Source organism: Pteronotus mesoamericanus, unplaced genomic scaffold (assembly GCF_021234165.1).
Source record: "Pteronotus mesoamericanus isolate MK-2021 breed Mesoamerican mustached bat unplaced genomic scaffold, CSHL_Meso_final contig_169, whole genome shotgun sequence".
Classification (NCBI taxonomy): domain Eukaryota; kingdom Metazoa; phylum Chordata; class Mammalia; order Chiroptera; family Mormoopidae; genus Pteronotus; species Pteronotus mesoamericanus.
In genome coordinates, this window is record NW_026555068.1 from 7,268,096 (window position 1) to 7,290,346 (window position 22,251).

Here is a 22,251-nt window from a genome sequence, read left to right on the forward strand (position 1 = left end):
CCTCCAATAGGACCAGTTGAACTTGAGCACAGTGATTTTAAAACCTTCTGACACCCCTTAAGTGACACTGAGACTTGGGCCCTCAAGTGTCAGATTTCAGCCCTCTTTCCCTACAGCCCCCCTCCCTACTCCTACACACACACACACACACACACACACACACACACACACAGTGTCACAAGATCCTACACGGCAGAACTATTTTAGAGAAATGGCACTGGTGTTGATTCAAGCAGATAAGTAACAAGTTCTCTTTAAAACACACACTCAAACTGTTACAATTCTGTTTGGTGTGGTTTAAACTTTTTTTAAAAAAATAATTGAATTTGTAAAGAAAGAGTGGTTTTGAATTCCCTTCTGTAGACACTGTTAATCAAGAGCAGCCTCTTTTCCCAAGGTGAAATGGCTGGCACGGAGGCTCTGGAGTCAGGCTGTCTGGATGTATAGCCTTGCATCCTTACCTAACCACTTGCGGGTCTATTGGGCCTCTCTAAGCCTCGGTTTTCTCACCTGTGAAACAGGACCTAACACAGTACAGGCATATCTTTTTTTTCTTTTTTTGCACTTCACTTCATTGTGCTTCGCAAATGTTGCGTTTTTCACAAATGGAACCAGCAAAAAGCTTATGACTCACTTTACTGCAATACTCACTTCGTTACAGTGGTCTGGGATTGAGCCTCCAATATCCCAGAGGCCTGCTTGTGTCTATCTCATTGTTGTGAGTTATAAATAAGATGGCCTGTGCAAAAACATCCAGCAAGGTGCCTGCTCAAAGTAAGCAGTCATTGCCTGTTAGCTATTATGGCCTCAAAAGAAAACATTAAAAAAAGAGGTTCAAGGAGGGAGATCAAATCTAGTGCTGCTATTTGTGTTTTCTATACACTTCTTAGAAAATAAGCTCATGTGCTTGGAAACCTATCAGAGTCCAACAAGTGTCCTTCGGAACACAACAGTGAATTCTTAGCCTCTATCTAGCCAGTAAGAAGCTTCCTGGAAGACCTAAGAGTACCCAACACCCATCCAGATTGCTTCCTAGATAGGCCTCAGAGATCCACCCCGGCTGACTCAGCAAAAGAAATGCCTGGAGAGAACCCGCCCCTTCAGCTGATGACCAAAGTCACGTATGGACTGCAGGGCACTGTGGGAGGGCCAAGCCTCTGACTCGGGCAGGCTTCACAGAGGGGACATGTGAGGGCTCTCTGCCGGCCGGCTTGGAGGACAGCAGGTTTCAGAAGGGTCTCTGAATGGCCAGAGGGGTCTCCAAAGCATTGTTCTGTCAGCTGAGATTCCAGATCAGTTCTCATGTGGTCTCTCTCTCCCCCCAGATGAAGGGCCATCTCGCAGGGGCTGGTCAGGGTTGTGGTCACTATGATGAGGGCTTAGGAGTGCCTTGCGAAGGCTTGCGAGGGGCCGCTGGAATGTTGCCCAAATGGATTGGCATCTGACAGGACAATTCTTCATGATCTCCCTTCTCGCCAAAGGATAAAATCATATCACTCAGAGGAGGCTTGTTTTTTTGTCAATATGCAATTATTATTATTCCGCTGATCATGAAAGGAGTGCATGGTCAGGGCCAGGGTGACTTGGCGCAAGTGGGAAGAAGGCGCCGCTTCCTGGGGGCAGATGTGACCCCGCAGCAGCACACAGGGTTTCAGGCCCTGACACACTCTTACACAAAGTGCTCAACCATGCCCATGGCCCTGTGAACACACTCCTTGCAAAAAATGCCAACAATGCCAAGGTGTGTAAAAAAGAAAGTCTAAGCCTCGTATAATCGTAACTCAAAGAAAACCACAATAAACAGTTTGCTTAATAGACCTTTGTTTTTGTTTAAAACAGAATAATGAAGTTAATTCAATTGGAGGGGGGCATATAGGTAGGCACATGATGAAATTGTTAAACAGTGGCAAAGGGTATGGTCTAAAAGCCCCCTTTCCTTCTCCGAACCACTGGTCATTCGATTCACCAGTTGTGTATGTGTGAGTTTCCTTCAAAGTAGCCTACATATAGATAAAATATATGTCAATAAGAATGTGTGAGTGTGTGCCCCTGTTTTACACAAGTGATCTCATATACAGAGGGCACAGCTTCTTGCTCTTTCCTCTTCATGTTAGTACATATAGATCCTTCGTATTCCTTGTAACAGATGTGCAATTTTGCATTTACAAATGTACCACGATTTATTTGACCAAGTGCTCTGTTGACCAATCAGAAAATGGATATGTATACTATTTTCTGTGTTTTTCAGCCACAAACAGTGCTGTAACGATTATCATTGTGTGTGTGTATGTGTGTGTATTATACACACAGTGTTCCTAAACATATGCAAGGACATGTGTACGTTAAAATCCTTGAAGAAGAAATATTGGGTCAGAGGGTACATAAAGTATGTACCTATGAAATAGTGATAAACATTATCAAAGAGATATCCAATCAGCACTGCCACCAACAATGATTCTGAGTGTTTGTTTCCCCACACTCTCATAACACTTTTATCTTCCTGTCTTTTAAAATGCATATCTGTCTCTTTTACCTTATCTGTAGAGCACTGTCTATTTTTAAATTGTCTTCCTCTCCAACCCCACCCATTCCCATATCACCAAAAGCTCTTAACAACCCAGAGGGTGTCATCTGCAACTCTGTTAGCATATCCTTGGATGGAATCCACTTCAAAGTTGAATCTTCAAGTATCTCAGTCTAACCCGAAACTTTGATCTTTGTCCCTAGGCAGGGCAGAAGCCTAAGGAACTGGGTCCCCTATTCCTGGGGAGTCCTCAGAAATGCAAATTGTCCACTGTCCTGCTACTGCCACCTCTGTCACCTCTCCAGTCCCCAGCACAATGTTTCGGATGAGAGGCTTGTACTGGGAAAGGGTTTGTAAGTTGGGGTCAGAAAAAGGGACGGGTTTAGAGAGCCCGAGAAGAAAAGCAGACGACAAAAGGCCAGCGGGTTTGCAGCGAGCATCCCGAAGGGCGTCTGAAACCCAGACCAGGAAGTATGGCTGTAAGGATCGCTGAGGGTTTATAAGCGTTGTTTGTTTCCCCATATGTATTGTTGTTCCTTCCTGTTTCACAGTAAAACCTGTGAATTAACAAAAGTGGCTGCTTTGGGGGGAGGTGTCAGCAAGGAAGGGGGAGATCAGTGGGAAAAAATATCTTTTTCTGTAGTGGGTCTTGGAGAATCCAGGGGCAGTGGCGGTGAATGGATAATAACACTGCAAAGATACCTGGAAAATAGGTCCTAAAAGAGATGTCTTGGGCCAAGGAAAGTTCCTGCGCTAAAATGTAGCCACAATGGCTACCACTTGTTGAGCACTTACTATGTGCCAGGCACTGAGTTCACCCCTCTGGAGCGAGAGACTACAGAAGCCTCAACACTCTGCAGGTACGCTCTAGTCTTGCCTTCCTTGATTATCCCAGGTGAGCTTGTGAGTTTTCACATGCTGTTTGTCATCTCTCACATCTCAGGCATCAGCTGCCAAGCCGTCTCCTTTCCAACCTCTCTCCCCCAAATGCCCGGCAGGCGCCCCTGGTGAGGCATGATTTGTAACGTTTGGCCTCCCTCGCCAGACTGTGAGCTCCCCAAAGCTGCACCCTTGTTTTCTCCGTCTTTGGATTTACTGTGCCTAGCCCAGGGCCTGATACATGAGAAGTGCCCCCTCTCTCTGCTGCTTCTCAATGCTCAGTGAATAAGTGTTGCATTAGGGACCAGACAAGCCAAGCTGCCACCACTATGAGCTTGGAGCTTCCTTTCCCAGTTGGTAGGAGAGAGTGAAATGTTATTTACAAAAACACCAAGCCAAACAAGGCCCTCCCTTCCCTTATATGCTGAAGCTGTGCTGAGAACAGCCAGGGGTCACCAAATGGCAGCCAGATGGTAACGGACTGCTGCTCCCTAACTCCAGGGGCCTGGGGCAAAAGGCTTGGCCGCCCACCTGCTCCCAGAGACCTGTGAACATCCACTTTGTAGGGAAAAACCCGGACAGCTCCCTCCTCCTGAATCCCTTCCTGCAGCCAGTTCTCAGAGCAGCAGAGCCTCTGCTGCTGGTTCCCACCAGTCTCTGAGGGACTCCCAAAGCCGTCTGGAGCAGCTCTGCAGCCCAGCCTCGCCCTAGTATAGGTATTGCTTGCCTGTCCCTGATTCTCCTGTAACAGGGAGGTGTTAACTCTTCAGTACCAACCCAGTGGGGCCGGGTGGGAACGTCTGGGCAATGACTGAGTTGGAACAGGGAGCTCTGGCAGAGAGGAAGAACTCCGAGGACCTGAGAGTATGGAGGAAGAGGGAAGGGGCTTTCTGCAGTGTTCCCAAACAAAGCGGGCTGATCGGGCTTTGGGGAGAGCTCTGTTTCCCTCTTTTTCATTCAGCGCCGGTTCCCTCCTCCCACCGATCCAGGAGGCAACAGGCCCCCAACTGGTTATCAGGTCCTCCAGCGTGAGGGCTTTTGTCTCCCCCTCAGACATCTAGCTGGCAGGGCAAGGGGCCTACAAATCCTCCCTGACCCTCCCAGCTCTTTGTTATCTCAGAGGGAAGATTACATTTCTGTGTGGGGAGGCAAGGTGCCAGGAGGCCTCAGAGCAGGACAGAGGCAGGCAGACGATCGTCTGCTCCCCTCTGCCTGGAGCTGGTCCGGACAGCCTCGCCGATGCTCTGTCTCCGCTGGCCAGACCGGGCCAAGTGGAGGGTCCACATTTCAGACAGAGGAGGAGGAGGACCAGCACAGAAGGGGGCTGAGGCTGGAAGGATAAAGGCAGACAGCTCTCAATTATTCAGGAGCCTTGTCGGTGGTCTGTGGATGGCGCAGGCGTTCTCTGGGTTTCTCACCTTCTCCATGCCTCTGTCTTTGGCTGCTTCCCTGAAAACGAGGGGAGGGAAAACTTTCAAGCTGGCCACCCGCTTTCAGTTTCTTGCTAAGTCTATGGAGAAATTTGTTCAGCACCAGGCCTAGGGCCCTTAACACTAAACAGACAAACATTTAGATGATTTTCTTTCTGTTTAAATCAAGGGCACATTCTTCAGCCTCCTATTTTGGGTTCAAGATACTCCTAAAATGCTTCCAAATTAAAAAAAAAAAAAAGAGCTGGATTTAAAAGAATCAGAGAGGAAAAGTGATATAGTCTCTTTTAGTAATAAAGTGGGAAAGAGTAGTTAAGTGTTAACATTAAAAATTGTATTTCCCATGGCTTGTCTTCCAATCATATTCTCTCAAATTGTATTTTCTCCTCTGGTCACCCTCATCAAATTCATCAACAACAAATACACACAAAACGCTTCCTGCGTAGTCAGTCCTAAGCTAGGTCAGGTACAGAGATGCAATCCTTGCCCTAGTACAACTTAGGAACTAGTTAAAGAGAAAGAGTAAAAACAGCAATGAACGAAGTTATGTTCAGCATCAAATCAGTGAGACATACCGTGTCAGAAGGGGTTCCAGGGACTGACAGTGTTTGGACTAAGAGGGGCGTGACTCAGGCCTTCTTACAGGCCTGGAATGAGCACTACTTAAAATCAAGGAGGCCTAATGTGTGGGCAGCTTATACGGGAGGATATATGCAGAGACTGACCAGGAGCCGAATGGTTGAAGGGGAGAGAGAGGCTTATAGGGGGGAAAAAACATAGAAACAATGGCTACAGCTCATTTGTTTCACAAATATGTGAGTTCCTGATTTTATGTAGTTTTAAATTTATTCATTCATTCAATAGATATTTATTGAATATTTACTCTTTCATCAGCCAATAGACATTTATTGAGCTCCTATGTGAATGACACCTTTGGTCCCTATTCTTTCACCTACTGGTCAAACAGAGAAATAGTTTAGAGACATTTTCCCTTCAATTCAGGGAGAAGGGAGTTATCTTGTTCAGGATTCAAGATTCCACAACGTTGTGAGTTGAGGCAGGGTGAGGATGAAGGGGCAGGCCCTGCAACCTCTGTTTGCAGAGTATTTTTGGTGCACTGACCGTTGTTATTTTATTTAATTTGATTCTTGTGACAACCTTGTGAGGGAGTCCCAACCAACTGGGGGTAATATGTAAACAAGCCTTGGTGATTTTTCAGACTCATGATTTGAACCAAATCAAAGAGTTCATAAGTAGGGGACCAGAGGGGAGGTATTTTTCATGCCTAATCTGACATACTTCTCATCCTACCAGTGTTCCCCAACCTGGCACCATGGGAGCTGTATAAAAAAATACAGACTCTTTGCTCCTTCCTGGGACAGCCTGCTTCCTCAGGTCTGATCGGGTCCAAGAATTTGCAAGAATTTGCATTCAGAAGTTCCCAAGAACACTCCTATCCATTTAGATCAGGGAACCAGTAGATTACACTATTCTGTGGAAGGATCCAGGACAAAGGACGCTTTAGCTACTTCCCCTCTGGTTCCATAGACTACTGGAGTGTGTTCTGAGTGGGCTCTTACTAATTTCCAAACTGACACCACCCCTCAATTCCCCTCCTACTCAACTCATTGCTTCTGAAACATTAACGGTAGGCTGGAGACTTCTGGAGTCCAAGAATGGCACTGGAGAATTTACAGGACCTAGCTTCCCATGGACCACAAAATCTAACCTATATGACTGGAAAAAAATGAGATGGGGGAAAGATCTGAGGTGGGGGTCACCTTCTCAAGAATAAAAACTTTGCATTTATTGATTTAGTAGCTGTATGCCAGGGCCTCATTAATCCTCAACTCTACATGGAAAGTACAATTACCCCCCTTTTACAGATGAGAAAACTGAGATGTAGAATAAGAATATTATATCCCCCAAACACACCGTCAGTCTTACTCCAAAGTCTGTGCTGCCATGTACGACCTCAGGGCGACAGCGTTGTCTCACTTCACCCCCTCAACTGCTAATCTGTTCGCTGCCTGAAATTCGGGCGCCCTCCCCGGCGATGCTCGGATGGAGGGGCAGACGCGCGCTCAGATGCTGTCCAGACTGCTGGAAAGGAGCAGCAGAGCACCAGGCAGCTCTGCCCGCTCCCCCCTTCTCCAGGGCCGAGCCTCCAGAACTACAAAGCCCAGCAGGCAGCTGCAAGGGGAGGAGGAGGTGGAGGTGGGACTAGAGCGGGGTGGGAGTGAGAGAGCGAGCCTCGCGCCTCGCCGGCGCACAGCGCTCGGAGCGCTCCTGCGGGCATTGGTACGGCGGCCTCGGCAGCCGGCGGTGGCCAGCGGGAGCCCGAACCGTGGTGTAGCCGCAGCGCGCCGAGAAGCCGCGGCTGTGCCGGGAGCTGGGCGGCGACGTCCGGACTGGACCGAAACTCGGCTTAGCGCATTGCGGCGACCTCGCCTTCCCCGGCCGGGAGCGCGCGCCGCAGCTGGAAAGCAGCGGAGACTGAGGACTTTTCCCTGGTCCGAGGGGCGCCCCGCAGGGCGCACGGTACCGGTACTGCAGTCGGGCACGCCGCGGCGCCGGGGCCCCCTTAAGGAGATGGAGCCCGGGCTGCAAGAAGCGTGAGCAGCCGCGGGTCTGGAGAGGGGGGCCACAGGGTCTGGAGACCCCAGGCGGCGGACGGAGCCCTCCCCCTGCCCCGCCTCCGGGGCACCAGCTTCGGCTCCATTGTTCCCGCCCGGACTGGAGGCGCCGGGCGCCGAGCGCCACCGGGAGTCGAGCGCCGGCCGCGGGGCTCTCGCGGCCCCGCCAGGAGCCCGGGGGCGGCGGGCCGGAGCCGGGGAGCCGGGCGCCCGCCCGCCCGCACAAGCCACGGCGGACTCTCCAGAGGCGGAACCGCAGCGCCCAGTGAGGTAAGAGTCGCGGCGCCCCCAGATCTGGGGCGGGCTTGGTATCCCGAGCGGCCCCCGGCGCTGGAGCCTCCCGGCTGCGCGCTTCCCCTGCCGCAGCTGGGTCGGGTCCGGCGCCACTGTCCGCGGGTTACCCGCCCCCTCCACCTCCCGACTCCCTCCCCAGCGCTCGGCGCCCCCCTTTTGTCTCCCTTCGGTTCCCTTCGCTCGCGTCGCCCTCTGCGCCCCCCGCCCGCGCTCGTCCCGCCGCTCTTCCTGCCGCCCAACTTTTCCGCCAACTCGCGCGGGGGAGCTGGCCAGGCGGCGGCGGCGGCTCCGCGGTGAGTCCGAGGAGGGACGGCCGGACGAAGGCGGCGGCGGCCCGCGACGTCCTCGGACTGGGGAGGAGGGCGGGAGTGGGCAGCGAGGTGGGGGGTGTGTGCGCGCTGCATTCCACTCTGTCCCTTCTTAGTCCACTCGTGGGAACTCACCCCAATTCAGCAGGTAGCTCTGGATGGAACACTAAAAACCCGGGTTGTTTCCAAGACCTTTACCACCTCGGAAAACTCCGGGGTAGGCGTTGGGGGTGGGTGGGGGCCTGAAGAGGGAGTGATGTGGAGGGGTAAGTTAGCTTTTCTTCGAATAGGTTTTAACTCCTGTGTCGTCACCAAATGGCTGAATCTGCTTTAGCGGAGCGAGAAAGGAATTCCCTTTTCCAGAGGGGCTTATCTTCCACTTAGTCCATCTCCGAAAGGGTCAGAAGTTTGGGAACGGGGAGGGCGCCCAGCGGGTGGTTAAGCTCTGCTCTGGGGTCGGGGGGAGGGGAACGTTCTGTTCCAATCTGGTTCTAGGAGGTGGGGGAAGGGACGAGGGTTTTGTCCGGTGCGGTTCCCTCGGCGGCGATGCATGTTGCTTCTCAGGCCCAGACGCCTCTGCGTCCCCCGCTCCTCGCGTCAGGTCTGGGGTTGGGAGAACAGGGGCTTGTAGGACCCTCATTTGCGGAGGAATGTATTGACGTTGTCGGTGGAGTTCATTTAGCACAGAGCCTATGAAGGCAGCCAGACACCTTTGGGAGAGGGGTGAAGCCTGCTTCTCCTTTCTGGGCCCAGAAGCTATTAGCCCATTTAAGAATTTCTGCCGTGTCTTTCTCCCGCAGTACATTTCCCCCCATTTTCCAGATGTAGCGGCCGCATCTGGTTCTGTTTCACCCCACGCGGGCACACCCGCCACCACGCTGTTAACATCCCTCTCCTTCCCTTCTGCCAACCTCCAAATTAAAACTGGATTCTTCAACTTGTCCTTCACATCTCCCTCTTTAAACTTTCTTAAGACTGGAGGTGAGGCGTTGGAATTTAAGGGGGGGGGAGTTACCCTGGATCCCAAGTTATTTAGGATATGATGGTGGTGGTGCTTTCTAGATTGCGCGGAAAAGACGCGTCATGGAAGATGGGGCCAAGGTTTTAGGGGTAACACTTGCGAGCGGTTCGCTCCCGGGGGGTGAACCCTTTGGTCACGGTTCTGGCCCTAAACTGGCTCTGATGACGGACGTTTCTGGTCCTAAAGTATTGCTTCTTGTCCCTTCGGTTACAGCTGGGGCGGCGGGAGCGCCCAGCCCCGTCCGGAGCCCGCCGTCTGGTCTCCGGCCGCCCGGCGGTGGCGTCACGCCTTTTCCACCCTCTTGGGAGCGAGCCCGGAGCGCAGCGGCCGGGGGCGTCGCGGGGGGGGGGGGGGGCGGGTTGTTGCGGCCAGAGGCGCTCCCTGTGTGGTTTTAAAGAGTTATTTGGGTTGCAGACCCCGGAAACTAAAGCCGGACATTTTACCGTTTAAATAACGGCTACAGTTTTGAAAGCGGAGATGGTTAAGGGTATTTTCGTAATGTCCTTTGAGGTAGGAGAGCACCTTGTGGTCCAAAGTTGCGGGAGAGTTGGTCTCTCTCCCTCTCTCCTTGCCAGCCTCTTTCAAATTGAAAACACTTCTCTGGTTTCTCCTTTGGGCGGTAGTTTTGGAGGCTGTAATGAAATCGCACTTTCTCTAGACATGGTAATTAAGGTGACTGTTTCCTCCGCAGATGTGCCCTGCCCTTTGCACCTCCGGGCCAGCGCTTTTTTTGGAATACCATCTAAATTGTAGAACCTCAGCCTTAAGACTGTCGAGCAGAAAATGGCCATTTCCCCGCGTTGGCCCGAGCGCCCGGTCTCCTCGCTGAGGCTTACTGAAAAGCTCTGTAGCAGGGCCCCGTGGGACCTGCCTCCGCCTGGCCAATTACCCCCACGCCTAGGTCATCTCCCTTCCTTTCAGTGACTGAGGGTGAGAGAGAGAGAGAGAGAGAGAGAGAGAGAGAGCGCGCGAGCCGCTGACGACCTCTGTCCTGGCGGCCTGCTTACCCTAATGACTTGTTTGCATATTTCTCCCCACTTGGTTGGGAAAAGCTCCAGGGCTGCCCCTGAGCCCAGAGGAGCAAGGGGTGTTTGGGGACAAGGCGGCTGCTGGGGCCTGGCTCCAGCTGGGACGGCTGTGTACTGCATCAGTCACCAGCTCCTGGACGTATCTGTTGCATTGACTCTTAGTCATAGCCGAATGTCAGCTTTTTAATGAGGGCCATCCGGATGGATAGCCCCTTGAATGGGTGTGAGTTCACTGCCTGCCTTTAGCGCGGTTGTAGAAATGCCCATCTTGGAGGCTTTTTCACAAATGGGATGTGGGCCAGAGTGGGCACTCCTTCCTTTGACAGTCTTGGGTGGTTCTTTATCTTGGCCTCAGGCCATGGAGGATGTTAGAAAGTTCCGTTAGACACCCAAGAATAGCAAGGAAAGCAAAAAGCACAGAACGAGAGAGAAGGAGCCTTACAGATGCTATTTTCCCACCCTCCTAGGGGAGAGAATCAAAGTACCTCCAGGCAGCATGAGCCTGGGCTGGCTTTCTTCTCTGGACTCCAGAGGGCAGGAAGATTGAGTTGAGCATTGAGTAGGCTAACTCCAGCCATGGGGACCAAGGAAAATCCATGGGTTCCTGCTTTGAGTTGTATGCTTTTTGTTTGTCTTGGGTGTTGACCTGAAACAAGACTCCTAAAATAGGCGATGTGCTCCTGTGAGCTTGGGGTTTTAGCAGCCGGCTCCCCGAAACACTTTCTTCTTGCCTCCATTTTTTTAATCTCTTTCATCAAAATGGCTGTTAGTTAAGAGCTTCCTAGGAAAGTTGGAGCCTATTGCTCCTGGAGAAAAAGGCGGTGGAGAGAATTGATTCATACATCTTGTTCTGAAGAGGCATCGCATCACTTGAGTTTAATTTCCTCTTGGGAAATTTGTCTTGCATTTGTTTTCCCAAGAGCTTTGTAAAAGGTCTGAATGCACCAGAGAGACTGGTGGGGGTCCAGATGTAGAGCTTTAGAGAAGATTCTGGTGCTTCCAGAGAGGATTAAATACGAGACTCAGGCCAGGATATTTGCTTTTCCCCCTAAGTGCATTTACCTTAAACAGAAACCCTCTCGTTACCACCATTGCCCCTTGTAATTAAAGGAGCTACGTTTGGTCCCCAAGTAAACAGCCCCCACCTAGGTGAACAACTCCCAGAATACGGTGGAGGTCCGCTAGTCCATCCTGCCTTCAGGTGCGAGGTTTCCTAGATTATAGTGGAGCAGTCAGTGTTTTGCTCCCTATTTTTCACTAACTTTCTGTATACCTTACTCCCAAGGACATTTGGGTACTTTTTACAGGGACTCAGCATTTTAAAATTAGTGTTTTCCTTGGCCCAACTGAAATTTGCAGGCTGAGCTGCATGACTTTTTTCAGGTATTTAGTAAGTACTAGCCCTGCCACTCAACAGTGAGCTGAAAGTGCTCACTTCTGGGGAAAGTGACTGTTTCTGTTAAGAAGTCTTATTTCCATAACGTTGTGGTATTACTTCCTCAATTCTGGGGAAATTAAAGGTTTAGAAAATGTCCCAGTTGTTCTATTTTGAAATAGAGCTCAGCTGGCTAACAAGGACTACTTGACTATTGTTTTTCTCTGGCGTCCTCAACCTCTTTTCTACGTGAGTATCTATATCAGTTTCTTTTCAATCAGCCTTTCTTTCATCCATTCATTCATTTATTCATCCAGTTAATAAATGCGTCAGCCTCTACAGTGTACATATTAGGTGCTAAGGGTATTAACGAAAGCTAGTCAGGTACAAACTCTGCTGTTAAGGAGCTTGCGATCCCATGGTGTTTTGTAAATTCAGAGGGAGGAGATCCTCAGCCAGAACGTCCAAGAGAGACTTGTGGCTGTTTGAGGTGGGCTCAGAGCATAGGAAAGCTTGGCCCGTTGAAGGTGGAGGAAAAGGCAAAGAAACACTTGCGCAGAGTACAGAGGTTGCCTAGTGCTGTGCTGCTCCATAGAGATAAGACACAAGCCCCATGTAATCTTAGGTTGTCTAGTAATCACATTAGAAATTAGGTAAAAAGAAACTGGCAGGTTACTTATTTGTTTTAGAGAGAGGGGAAGAGAGGGAGGGAAACATCGATGTGAGAGAGCACTGCCGATCGGTTGCCTTTTGTATGGACCAGACTGGGGCTGAACCAGGCAACTGTTCTCTTTGTGGGACAACACCCGACCAACTGAGCCACAGCGGTCGGGGCAGAATTAATTTTTACTAATTAATTTGTTTGTTTGGATTCTGAAGATGTATTTAATTTAGCCCAGTCTATGCAAAGTATTATCATTTGAACATGTAATCAACATAAAAGTTATTGAGGTTCTTCACTTCACACCAAGTTTTCAAAGTCTGTGTTCTTTTCCTTTCGAGCACGCCCCAGTTCACACTAGCCACATTTCAGTTGCTCAATAGCCACACGTGGCTCGTGGCCGTCATATGGGATAGCTCTGTCTAGAGCATGGGACTCGAAGGTGGACAGGGAGAAGGACCTTTGTCAGGGTGGAAAGTTTGTGTCCTCCTGCTGCCAGTTACCAGCACATCCTGAGCGCTCTCAAGGAGTGACCCAAAGCACGGTGTTTATAATCCCTTACATTTTATTAGGACTTGGAGAGAAGAGCCAGGTACCCATTGGATGCTCATAACGTGTGATGTACCCAAGTCAAATAGTTAAGCACCCTCCAACACGTGGGAAACTGAGGCTCAGAAAGGTTCAGTGACTCAGGGCGGTAGGGTCATCAATGGAAGGGCAAGGATTAATTTGTTACTTTTTCCAGAAAACCAAAAGAAAAAGATTTGGCCCTGAATCCTAAGCTAGTTTTCCTTACATCGTTTTTGGACAAGGAGATCTGATGGTCATAAAATTTTTACTGTTAGAATTCAAGAGAAATGCAAGGTCTTACATTCTAGGTCCTGCTTTCTCACCAGCCACTATCCCATCTTACATTGGATTAGGACTTAGAGAGGAGAGAGCAGGTTGCGCTCGCGCTGCCCATTTGATGCTCGTAACCACCTGTGCTGTATGCAAGACAAATATTTTAGCCTCTTCATCAAAGGGGACATGGAGACGTATGTTTGTGTCCCCCACCCCATTCCCTAGTGAGGACCTCTGCACCCAGACAGAGTTGGCTGCCAGTCCCAGGAGACCCGGCACATGGGGAAGACGGATGGTGGACCAAGCTGCAGGGGCTCTGAGGAAGCTGCTGTGTACACCTGTGTGGCTGCAGGTCACATCTGTCCCACAGTGAAGGAAGGAGACTGTTTTCCAGGGGATTTTAAGAATTCATTAATCAGTTGAGTGAGAAGAAGGTGAGGTAAAGGAGAAGGTGGCAGTCCCTAGCGTCCCAGGCAGTGTGTGGACTAGCAGTTTGTATCACTGTGTGATCAAGATTCAAGATCAGTTTGAAGTGCACTGAGTGTGAAAGAGAACCATCAGCAGCCAACCCACACCTGTAAGGTGGGCAGGCTTCTCTGCGGACAGAGTGGTCAAGTGGTGATGGACGCTGCCTCGCTGCTACATTTGAAAACAAGCTAATCATCTCAAGATGGTACCACCCTTCTCCACTGGATACTAAAAACTCGATTCATTACTCTAGTGGTTCCTGTGGGACTTAGGTTCTTAGCTGAGCGTACCTTTCTGAGTGATAGGCCTGCCTCAGTTTGGTGTATCTTTGGGATATGATGAGACGTGGAATGTGGTTTAGGGATGTCCTCTGGCAGCATCACTTCTAGCCAAGGCCAGGGATCATGCCCCATCCTATGTCCTAGACGGCACATCTGTGAGCTGCTTCCAAGCGTCTCTCAACTCACGAAATGGAGAATCGAGGCTCTCCCATTCCCAGAGTTACCTCGGGCCTGTCCTCATCTGCTTGGCTTCTCTGTGGCACAGGAATGCCCTCTGGAGAAAATAAGTTTGCATCAGGTAGAGCCAGGTTTGATCAACCCCTGATTTCCTTCCTCCCACCTAGTTCTCCAGCATCTGAAAACCTGGGTGATGAAGAGTTTTGGTGCTGTTGCTTACCAGCTGCATGTCCTTGGGCAAAATACTTAACCTCTTTGAGTCTCAGTTTCCCTGTGGCATAAAGGGGAATAATAGTTTCCACCCCTCATACATGAATAGTGACGAAGAAATGAAGTTTGACACTTACAGATTTTACCTCATACATGGTTGGCATGTCGTGGGTATTCAGTAAACATTTGTTCTGGTCTCTCTCTCTCTTCTTCTGGTCCCTTTCCTAAATTTAGAAAAATAAAAGAGGAATGTTTACTTCTCCTTTGATTTGAAATGATGAAAAATTTTTAGGAAAGCCTTGGGAGGGAGCTAGGAGTAGTGTATCTGTTCTCGTGCTGGTAAGCGCATGTGAATGAAGCCAGGATTGGGGGGGGCGGCGGGTTTCTGCCAGCGGAGACTGACTCACTCGCAGGGGCCCTGTCTGGCTCCGAAGAGGCAAGGCTGGAGCACCACATTAGGGCATGTTCCGGGGAGGTGGATTCTCTGAATAACTTGGATGGTTCCCTGGAGTATTTAGGACAAAAGCCACCTGGAAGATGGAGATGGTCACCCCTATGTAGCCCAAAGAGTGCCCAGAAAGTCTTTTTATCACTTGGTAAATGTTTAGCAGCAACAATCCCTTGTTTATTAAGACCCTAGAGGGTTGTCTTAAATTTTACCCCTCCAGACCTGAGGAGGGTAAAGGGCTGTATTCTGTGCTTTTAACCTGGGCTGACATGAGCCATCTTTGAATCAGCCCTAGCAAGAGCCTGTTGACCCTTCAGCACAACCTGCCCCCGACCCCCAGCTCTCTGGATTCATTCCTGTCAGATGTCAGCTGTCCCCTTTCAGTATGGAAGAAAGAGCTGGACCCACCTCATAGTTCCACACTCTGAGGCTCTTTTTAAGGAGTTTGGTGAGAGTTGTGTTCTCTCTCTGAGGAAAGGTGATAGAACCAGAGATCCCTGTGATGCACACATTTTTCAAGATAGAAAGAGGGAGACCACTTTTTTGGTTTCCTCATTGCATAGATACAGAGAGGGCCAGCATCTCGTTTCTTAGTCCTTGGCTTGGTCTGTGACTCTTCATCTCTCTTTACCCGGCAACCAACTGTTGGTTTTGCCCTGGAGGGAGTGAAGTCTTTTTATTTTTATTTTTATTGATTGGTTTTAGAGACAGAGAGAAGGGGAAAGAAACATCAGTTTGTTGTTTCACTTATTTATGTATTCTTTGGCTGCTTCTCATATGTGCCCTGACGGGTATTGGGGATCGAACCTACAACCTGGACATACCAGAATGACACTAGCCAGCTGAGCTACCCAGCCAGGGCGAGAGTTGAGAGTTAAGGCTTAGACTAGAGTCTTCAGCACCGTGCAGGCTCCTGCATCCCACCATACTCTGTGAAGCTGTTGCCCATGGAGCAGCCGAACCACCTGAGACTTCCATAAAGCCGTTTGCTTTCCCAGCACAAATGATCTTGGCACTTTAATGCCTCAGAGAACTTCATGACTATTAACCCAGCAAGGTCGATACACGGTCCCCATTCAATAAATACTGGTAGAACTGAATTAAAGCCCTCCTTTGTCTAAACGAGGGCTATAACCTGGAATTCAACATTGCAGCAGGACCACAGCTCTCTTCATGGTGCTTTAAGGCGTAAGTTAGTGCATCAAGCACCCTTCTGGGCAGGGTGACTGCGCAACTGCTTTGCCTTCTTTTTCTTCTTGCTCCCCACCCCCACCATGCAGATCCTCCTAAATTTTTGTTTTATTTCCGCAGAGTCAGCTTGAAAAGGAGGATCAAGCTCAAAGCAGAGTCTCCATGGAGGTGTGGAGCCTTGTCACCAACCTCTAACTGCAGAACTGGGATGTGGAGCTGGAAGTGCCTCCTCTTCTGGGCTGTGCTGGTCACAGCCACACTCTGCACTGCCAGGCCGGCCCCGACCTCGCCTGAACAAGGTAAGGCACGGGCTGAGGGTCAGCCTGGACTTCTGGCCCTCGGCAACAGGGTGGGCTGGGAGGGAGAGATGTGTTTGGAGGTGACATGGCTGGCGGGGAAGGCTCTGCCCCAGGTGGAACAAAGGACTCTTTTCTATAGGAGAGAGTCCCAGGATACCTGGGCTGATTATACCTGATTACAAACATTACCAACTTCATGAGAGGTTGGATCGTGTAGGCTGGTGACATCCATTTGCCAGAGGTGACGTGCTATGGGTGGGTTTATGCTTTTCTTGTCTGAAAAGAACTTTTGATTGGGACCCAAGAACTGGCTCTCTACTCTAGATGAATAATGAATAGGGTTGGGTGATGCAGCAGATGGGGGTGGGGAGTGGCCTGTGAATTTGGGTTTAGGACTTAGGTGAGACTACAGGTGATGTTGAGGCAGGTGGCAGCTGAATAAAGACTTCTGGCTTCTAAAATTGTTCCAAAGACACATCTACTGCGGGGGTCGGCAATCACGGCTGCGTGCTTGCCATTTTGCCTTCCTTGACCACATCTCACAGACCCCATTCAGAGGTCAGCTGAGCGGTTTGCTTTGGGTATGTGCTGCCGGAGAGATTTGGAGGAGATCGGGCACCAGGGAGCATGCTGGGGCACGGGAGCCGAGGGAGATCCACAGCTTGTTGGAAATGCAGAGTTTGTTACGTAACAGGAAGGACTTGCCCTACTGCTCATGGGATCTGCTACAGTTTTAAAAATACTTCATGGAGATTACAGGTATAGCATCCCTAGTGGCTTTCGAGGTGCTTTAAGAACTAATATTTGGGCTTTTCTGTTGCCAAAGGGTGTGTGGCTTGTGATTCAGTGACTGATCACATAAGTAGAGAAGGTTGGCAGGCAGTGGGTGAAAGGCTCAGGTGTGCACATGACATGGTGGCTGCATTTGAAGGGCTGTCGTTCTCAGCTGTCAGGGCCTATTTGAATGATAAATGATGAGTGAGAATATTTGTCCACTTGTATAGTGATAGGGAAGGAGCGGGGAAGGGTGTGAGACTTTCAAGAACGTGCACTGACTGGGGCAAGCAGATTAATGTTGCATTCAGCCATGGAACTAAAGGCGAGGCCTGCGCTAAATCATGCCGGAGACCCAAAGCAAGATGAGACCATCTCTGCCTGCTAGAGTTCACCATCTGGTAGGGGGGAGACCAGTAGAGAGGTATCTAAATACAAGGTAGACCATGTTTAAACCACACATTGGAGTCGCAATAAAATGCTGTGGGCGTGCAGAGGACAAGGCGAGCAGGGGCCTCTGAGAGGGGTCCAGAGGGATGGTGGCGGACTTGAAGCACATTCCTGGTGGAATAACATGAGTGAAGGTACTAAGGCAGGACACACGAGGTGTACTGGGAATGCTTTATCTGGTGAGTAAGTAAGTAGTCGTGGGAAGTAATGCCTGGAAAAATTGGATTGAGTTATGAGCACATGGAAGGCCTTAATACCCTATTAAGGAAACTACTTAAATGGATAGATACAGGGAGCCTTGAAAAGTTTTGAGCAGGTAGCAATGTGATTCAGCTTTTAGAAAATTAATCTGTTAGCTGAATTTGGCTGGATGGGAGGAAGAAGATGGACGTGTTTGAATTCTGCTTTACCACTTAATAGCTGCCTTACTTGCTTTGACAAATTACTCAAAGACACTAAGCCTTAGTTCCCTCATATTTTTTAAAAATTATTTATTTGTTTATTTTTAGAGAGAGGGGAGGGGAGGGAGAAAGAGAGGAAGAGAAACATCAACATGGCAGGGAAACATCTATTGGTTGCCTCTTGCATGCTCCGAACAGGGGACCAGGCGTGCAACTCAGGCATGTGCCCTGGCTGAGAATCGAACTAGCGACCTTGTTGCAGGGACGATACCCAGCAGCTGAGCCACACTGGCCAGGGCTGGTTTGCTTATCTTTAAAATGGGAAAAATAGTAAAGGATTAAGGAAGCTAATCCAGACAAAGCACTTACATGTAAAATGTTAGTAGGTGCTACCACTACTCCCTCCCAAAAGAGAGATGTTGGTTTTTAATGTCTAGGAAGCGAGGGTATAAGTGAGGGTGGGAGCCCTGAGATCGTAAAGGAAGGAGAAAATAGAAACACTCGAGCCATGGAATCGATGGGTTGGTTTAAGTAGGTTGGATGTCAACTTCAGATGACTAGAGTCACACACGAGATGAGAGGAAAAGAGTAAGTTAGGGATGGGAGGTTTATGAGGAACAGAGATTATTTGGATCAGCCACCGTGTAGATGGTGATGCGAGTCCAGAAGCAAGGAGGGCTTGGGTGAGGCTGGAGAATATGAATTTGTGATGGACCCTAAGAAACTAAAAAGCAAAAACGAAAAACCTTTCTCTAAGAAACTCTTTTGCAGCCCAAAAATGGAGGGTGGAAAAATTGAATAGTATGGGCACTTATAAGCAGGGAAGAGAGATTTGCGGGTACAGGCATTGGAATTGGAGGGGTGGCATGGGGGTGTAGGGGGTGCGGGGGACAGTGAAGCTGCTGGCTGTGGGTCCCAACAGGGAAGCCGGGCTGTGACGGAGGGCGGAGCCCGAGTGCTGAAGGTCCTGACGAGAACACAGTCCAGGCCCCGTGAACAGGAAGGAGGGAATGGGAGAGGTGGAGGGGGCCATTGGGAGGCTGTGCAGCAATGAAGACTGAAGTCAGAGGGGCATTTTTTAAAAATCAACTTAATTGAGGTATAATTTACATTCTGTAAAATAGCCCAATTTTAACTGTATAGTTGAGTGTGTTTTGATAAATGTTAACTGCCAGCCCCAGTAAGATACGGAACGTTTTCATCGCGCCCCGCCCCCCCGAACTTCCCTCAAGCCCTTTGCAGCACTGACCCCAGGCAGCCACCGATCCACTTTCTGTCACTACAGATGAGCTGTGCCGATTCTGGGATTTCACGTAACGGAATTATATGGAAACCTGTTGATGGCCTTTGAGGTTGTTAACATTGGTGGCTATTATTCCTAAAACCCCTGTGAACATTTGTGTACGAATCTTTGTGTGGACACAAGTTTTCTCTGGACTGCCGTGGTTTTGACTTTGGCTCTACTTCTTCCTGACTGCTGGCTCTTGGGGACGTTCCCCTTGGTGTCCCTAAAACTTACATCGATAATGAACATCTGCTCCTAACGTCATAGGGAACATCAAATGAGCCTGTCTGCAAAGCTCCTAGAACAGTGCCTGGTGCATAGTCAGTGAGCAATAAATAGCAGCTGTGGGTGCCGTGTCCTGATTCCCCCTGCAGAGACGGCACATTGTGAGAGCTCGTTTCATGGGCGGACCTGGAGGACAGTTCCCTGTTTGGCTGCGTGAGTCCCTCTTCTTAGTGCGGCCCTTTCACATAACTTGTCCCTCCCGAGCTTTGTGATAGCAGAACACGTGCCCCGTGATCTTCAGAGAACTGCTGTGAAGTCACAAGGGACACTCTCTCTCCATGCTTTGTACACAGTACGGTACCTCACAAATAAATGTAAAGTATGGTTACGTAGTTTTGGCCCTGCCGATTGTTAAATAATAATGCTGCTCTTGTCCTCAGAAAAGACTATAATCTGTGCGTAAAAAGTGTGTTCAAAAGTTTAAAGCAAACTACCCAAAGCCTTGCTCACACTGAGAGCTATTCCCCTTTAGAAAGGCTTTGCTGTGGGTGTGAGTGTGCGTGTGCGTGCGTGCACGTGCTTGTGTGTGTGTGTTGGGGACCCCTCCCCCAGTCTGCAAATGCTCCTGAGGGAGTGGGGAGGGCCTGGAGTTTCTGGCTGTCTTTGGAAAGTTGCTTTAATAAGGGTTCCAGGAAAACCAGCCTCCCTCCCTCCCTCTCCTTTCCCTTCTCTAGTTCAGGAACTTAAAGAGCTCAGCTTGTTTCAGATCAGGCTTTGAGGGAGGGGGCATTGTGTGGATAGGCTGAAGCTGGTCATGGGTAGAAAGCCCCTTTAAAAGATAAGCACCAACTTGAAAGACATTTTGAGCTTGAGGAGGGTTGTGTCTGTGTATTTTTCTCTTTTTAAGAGTAAGACCTGGAGAAAACCAAGTAAACCCTTTACAAGGCCACTTCGCACAACTGGGAGTGGGGTCCTGCCCCCTTTTTAGCATAATGTGGTTAAATGCCCCAGACCTTGCGGTTGAGGGGACAGTATGAGACTTGCAGTCTCAAAATACTTGCCTACATGCTTGGAAATCTGCAACTAATAAGCAATTTAATGGGCAGGGGTTTTACAGCTCCTCCCACCTCTCCAGATTTGAAGGAGTCTGGTGGCCCGTTGAAGGGGGAGAGGTTACACTTAATGGAAAAGCCGCAGTTTCCATTTCTGGCTGCAAGCCCCCTGGATCCCTGGATGCCGTGCTCCACAAAGCAAGGCTTTGTCTTTGTGTTCCACAGAAACCTGCGCCCATGGGGAAGAGGCTGAGAGCGGTGCCAGAGGCATTGCCCCAGCCTCAAGTTATAGGGCTCTGGCCACCCCAGGCCACCCCCCACCGGGGTCCCACAGCTGCCTTTGGTCCAAAGGGATATACCTTTCAGCCTATCTGCAGGGGGACCCTCAAATAGGTGCCTAGACTATCCCACTGCCAGCCTCAGACAGGCGGTGGCCCCACTGGCCGCAGCCCCGAGGTGTGGCCCGAGGACCAGGGTCCAGTGCTGCCCTGGGACCATGTAGGGACGCTCCTCCACCCCGCCCCACCGCAACGGAATGTGAAGAGAACCTGTTTACTTTTGATCCACACTGGATGTTTAAGAGGAGTTTCTTCACCCTCTGCCAGAAGGCGAGTGAAATTACATGGAGCGAAAGGTGATGTCGGATGACCCACGGGACAACAAGGGTGGCGGATTCAGGGCTGCAGAAACCTGCCCGGTGCCGAGCCACCGGGTTTCCCCAGAGGAGCCGCTGTGTCCCATATCCTCCTCCCCAGAGAGGGGAGGCTAGAGGGGCTTCGCAAGGGTGTGTTTGCAAATGTTTTGCTGAGCCCAGCAGGGTGGGGGTAGGGAGGCCAGCAAGCGCTAGCTTGTGAGAGAATGTGAGGGAGGAGTGCTTGACCAGGCCGGGCAAGTGCAGCAGAGCCACTCCAGAGCTGTGTTCTTGGCTCTGGCTTCTGCATTGCTACACCATTAGCTCCACTGATTTTCCACTCTGGCTTTGCCAGCCAGCTCCCCGAAGTCAGGGAGGAGGAATTTCTCAGGGAAGAACAAATGGCTGTCCAGAGCCCTTGCCGTGGGTGGGGGAGGGGAGGGAGCCCAAACAAAGAAGCAGGCCAGGATTCTGTCACCCGGTTTCTGTGACTACCTGGAGTGTGGGGTGGCAGGCACCGGAGCAAGAACGCCATTCTTTTGGTGTGGCCCCGGCACAGAGGTGGGTCAGCAGGGCCCAGCCGGGGTGCTTGCTCTTAGTCCGGCAGAAGCAGTGAGTGATGGCTTGTGTCTGGGGTGCTGATGGATGGCCTTGGGAGAAGCGAGTCCTGAAGAGTCATTATCCCGGGAGGGCGAGGTCCAGGGTCAGAGAGCCTGACCAGCAGCTGCGCCCTGTTTTTACAATGTCTCCATCCTCTGGGGCCACAGGGGGCTTCAGCTCACCCTGTAGACACCACCTTTGCCTCTTCCTTCCTTCCCCAAAGCCTGGAAATGAGACAACTGTTTCCCTGCTGACGGGGAAAAGTCCAGCTGCTCTGGCGCTCCTGGTCTCCCCAGTCCAGCTGCCCGGGCCTCCCTGTTGATTCTGGAGACTTAGTGCAAACACTGTCCTCTCTCTGCCTACCGACCTCTCACACCAGGCCCCACCGACTGAGCCGAAAGTTGACAGCTCTACCTGGGCTCCTAAGGGCGTGGAGTAAATCCCAAATTGTCCTCTTAAGAGAAGCCTTAGGCTACCCCTGAACTGGGGGGACGGAGCGTGGTGTTGCTCTGACTTCCGGCTAGTGAAGCCAAGTAGAGCAGCAGTTGCCTGAAGCCCCCCAAAGCAGGTTTGTTGCCTTTTAGTGGTGCCACCAGCTGGTACCAAGACACTGTGCTCCTGGGCTCAGAGTTCCCCTCTCCTGAACACTGGATCACCTGAGAGAATACGATCCAGAATCTCTCACGTTCTCTCACAGTGGTTCATGAGGGCTCTTACCTTTCCACTGGCCAAATGGGGGGCCCACTGCCCTCATCTAAAA

At 50.4% G+C, this 22,251-nt stretch overlaps 1 protein-coding gene across 7 annotated transcripts in view; it reads left to right on the plus strand.

Moving 5' to 3' along the window:
• The first annotated feature begins 7,457 nt into the window (after window positions 1-7,457).
• FGFR1 (fibroblast growth factor receptor 1) overlaps window positions 7,458-22,251 on the plus strand; it is a 46,816-nt gene continuing 32,022 nt past the window's right edge. For 5 of the 7 annotated variants that reach the window (XM_054566001.1, XM_054566002.1, XM_054566005.1 and 2 more), the window contains exons 1-2: window positions 7,669-7,739; window positions 15,895-16,073. In XM_054566001.1, coding sequence (XP_054421976.1) covers window positions 15,983-16,073 — 91 coding nt within the window. In that variant the 5' untranslated portion in view covers window positions 7,669-7,739; window positions 15,895-15,982. Of the gene's footprint in view, window positions 7,740-15,894; window positions 16,074-22,251 lie in introns of all 7 variants that reach the window. The other 2 variants (XM_054566003.1, XM_054566004.1) reach the window with 1 other exon arrangement.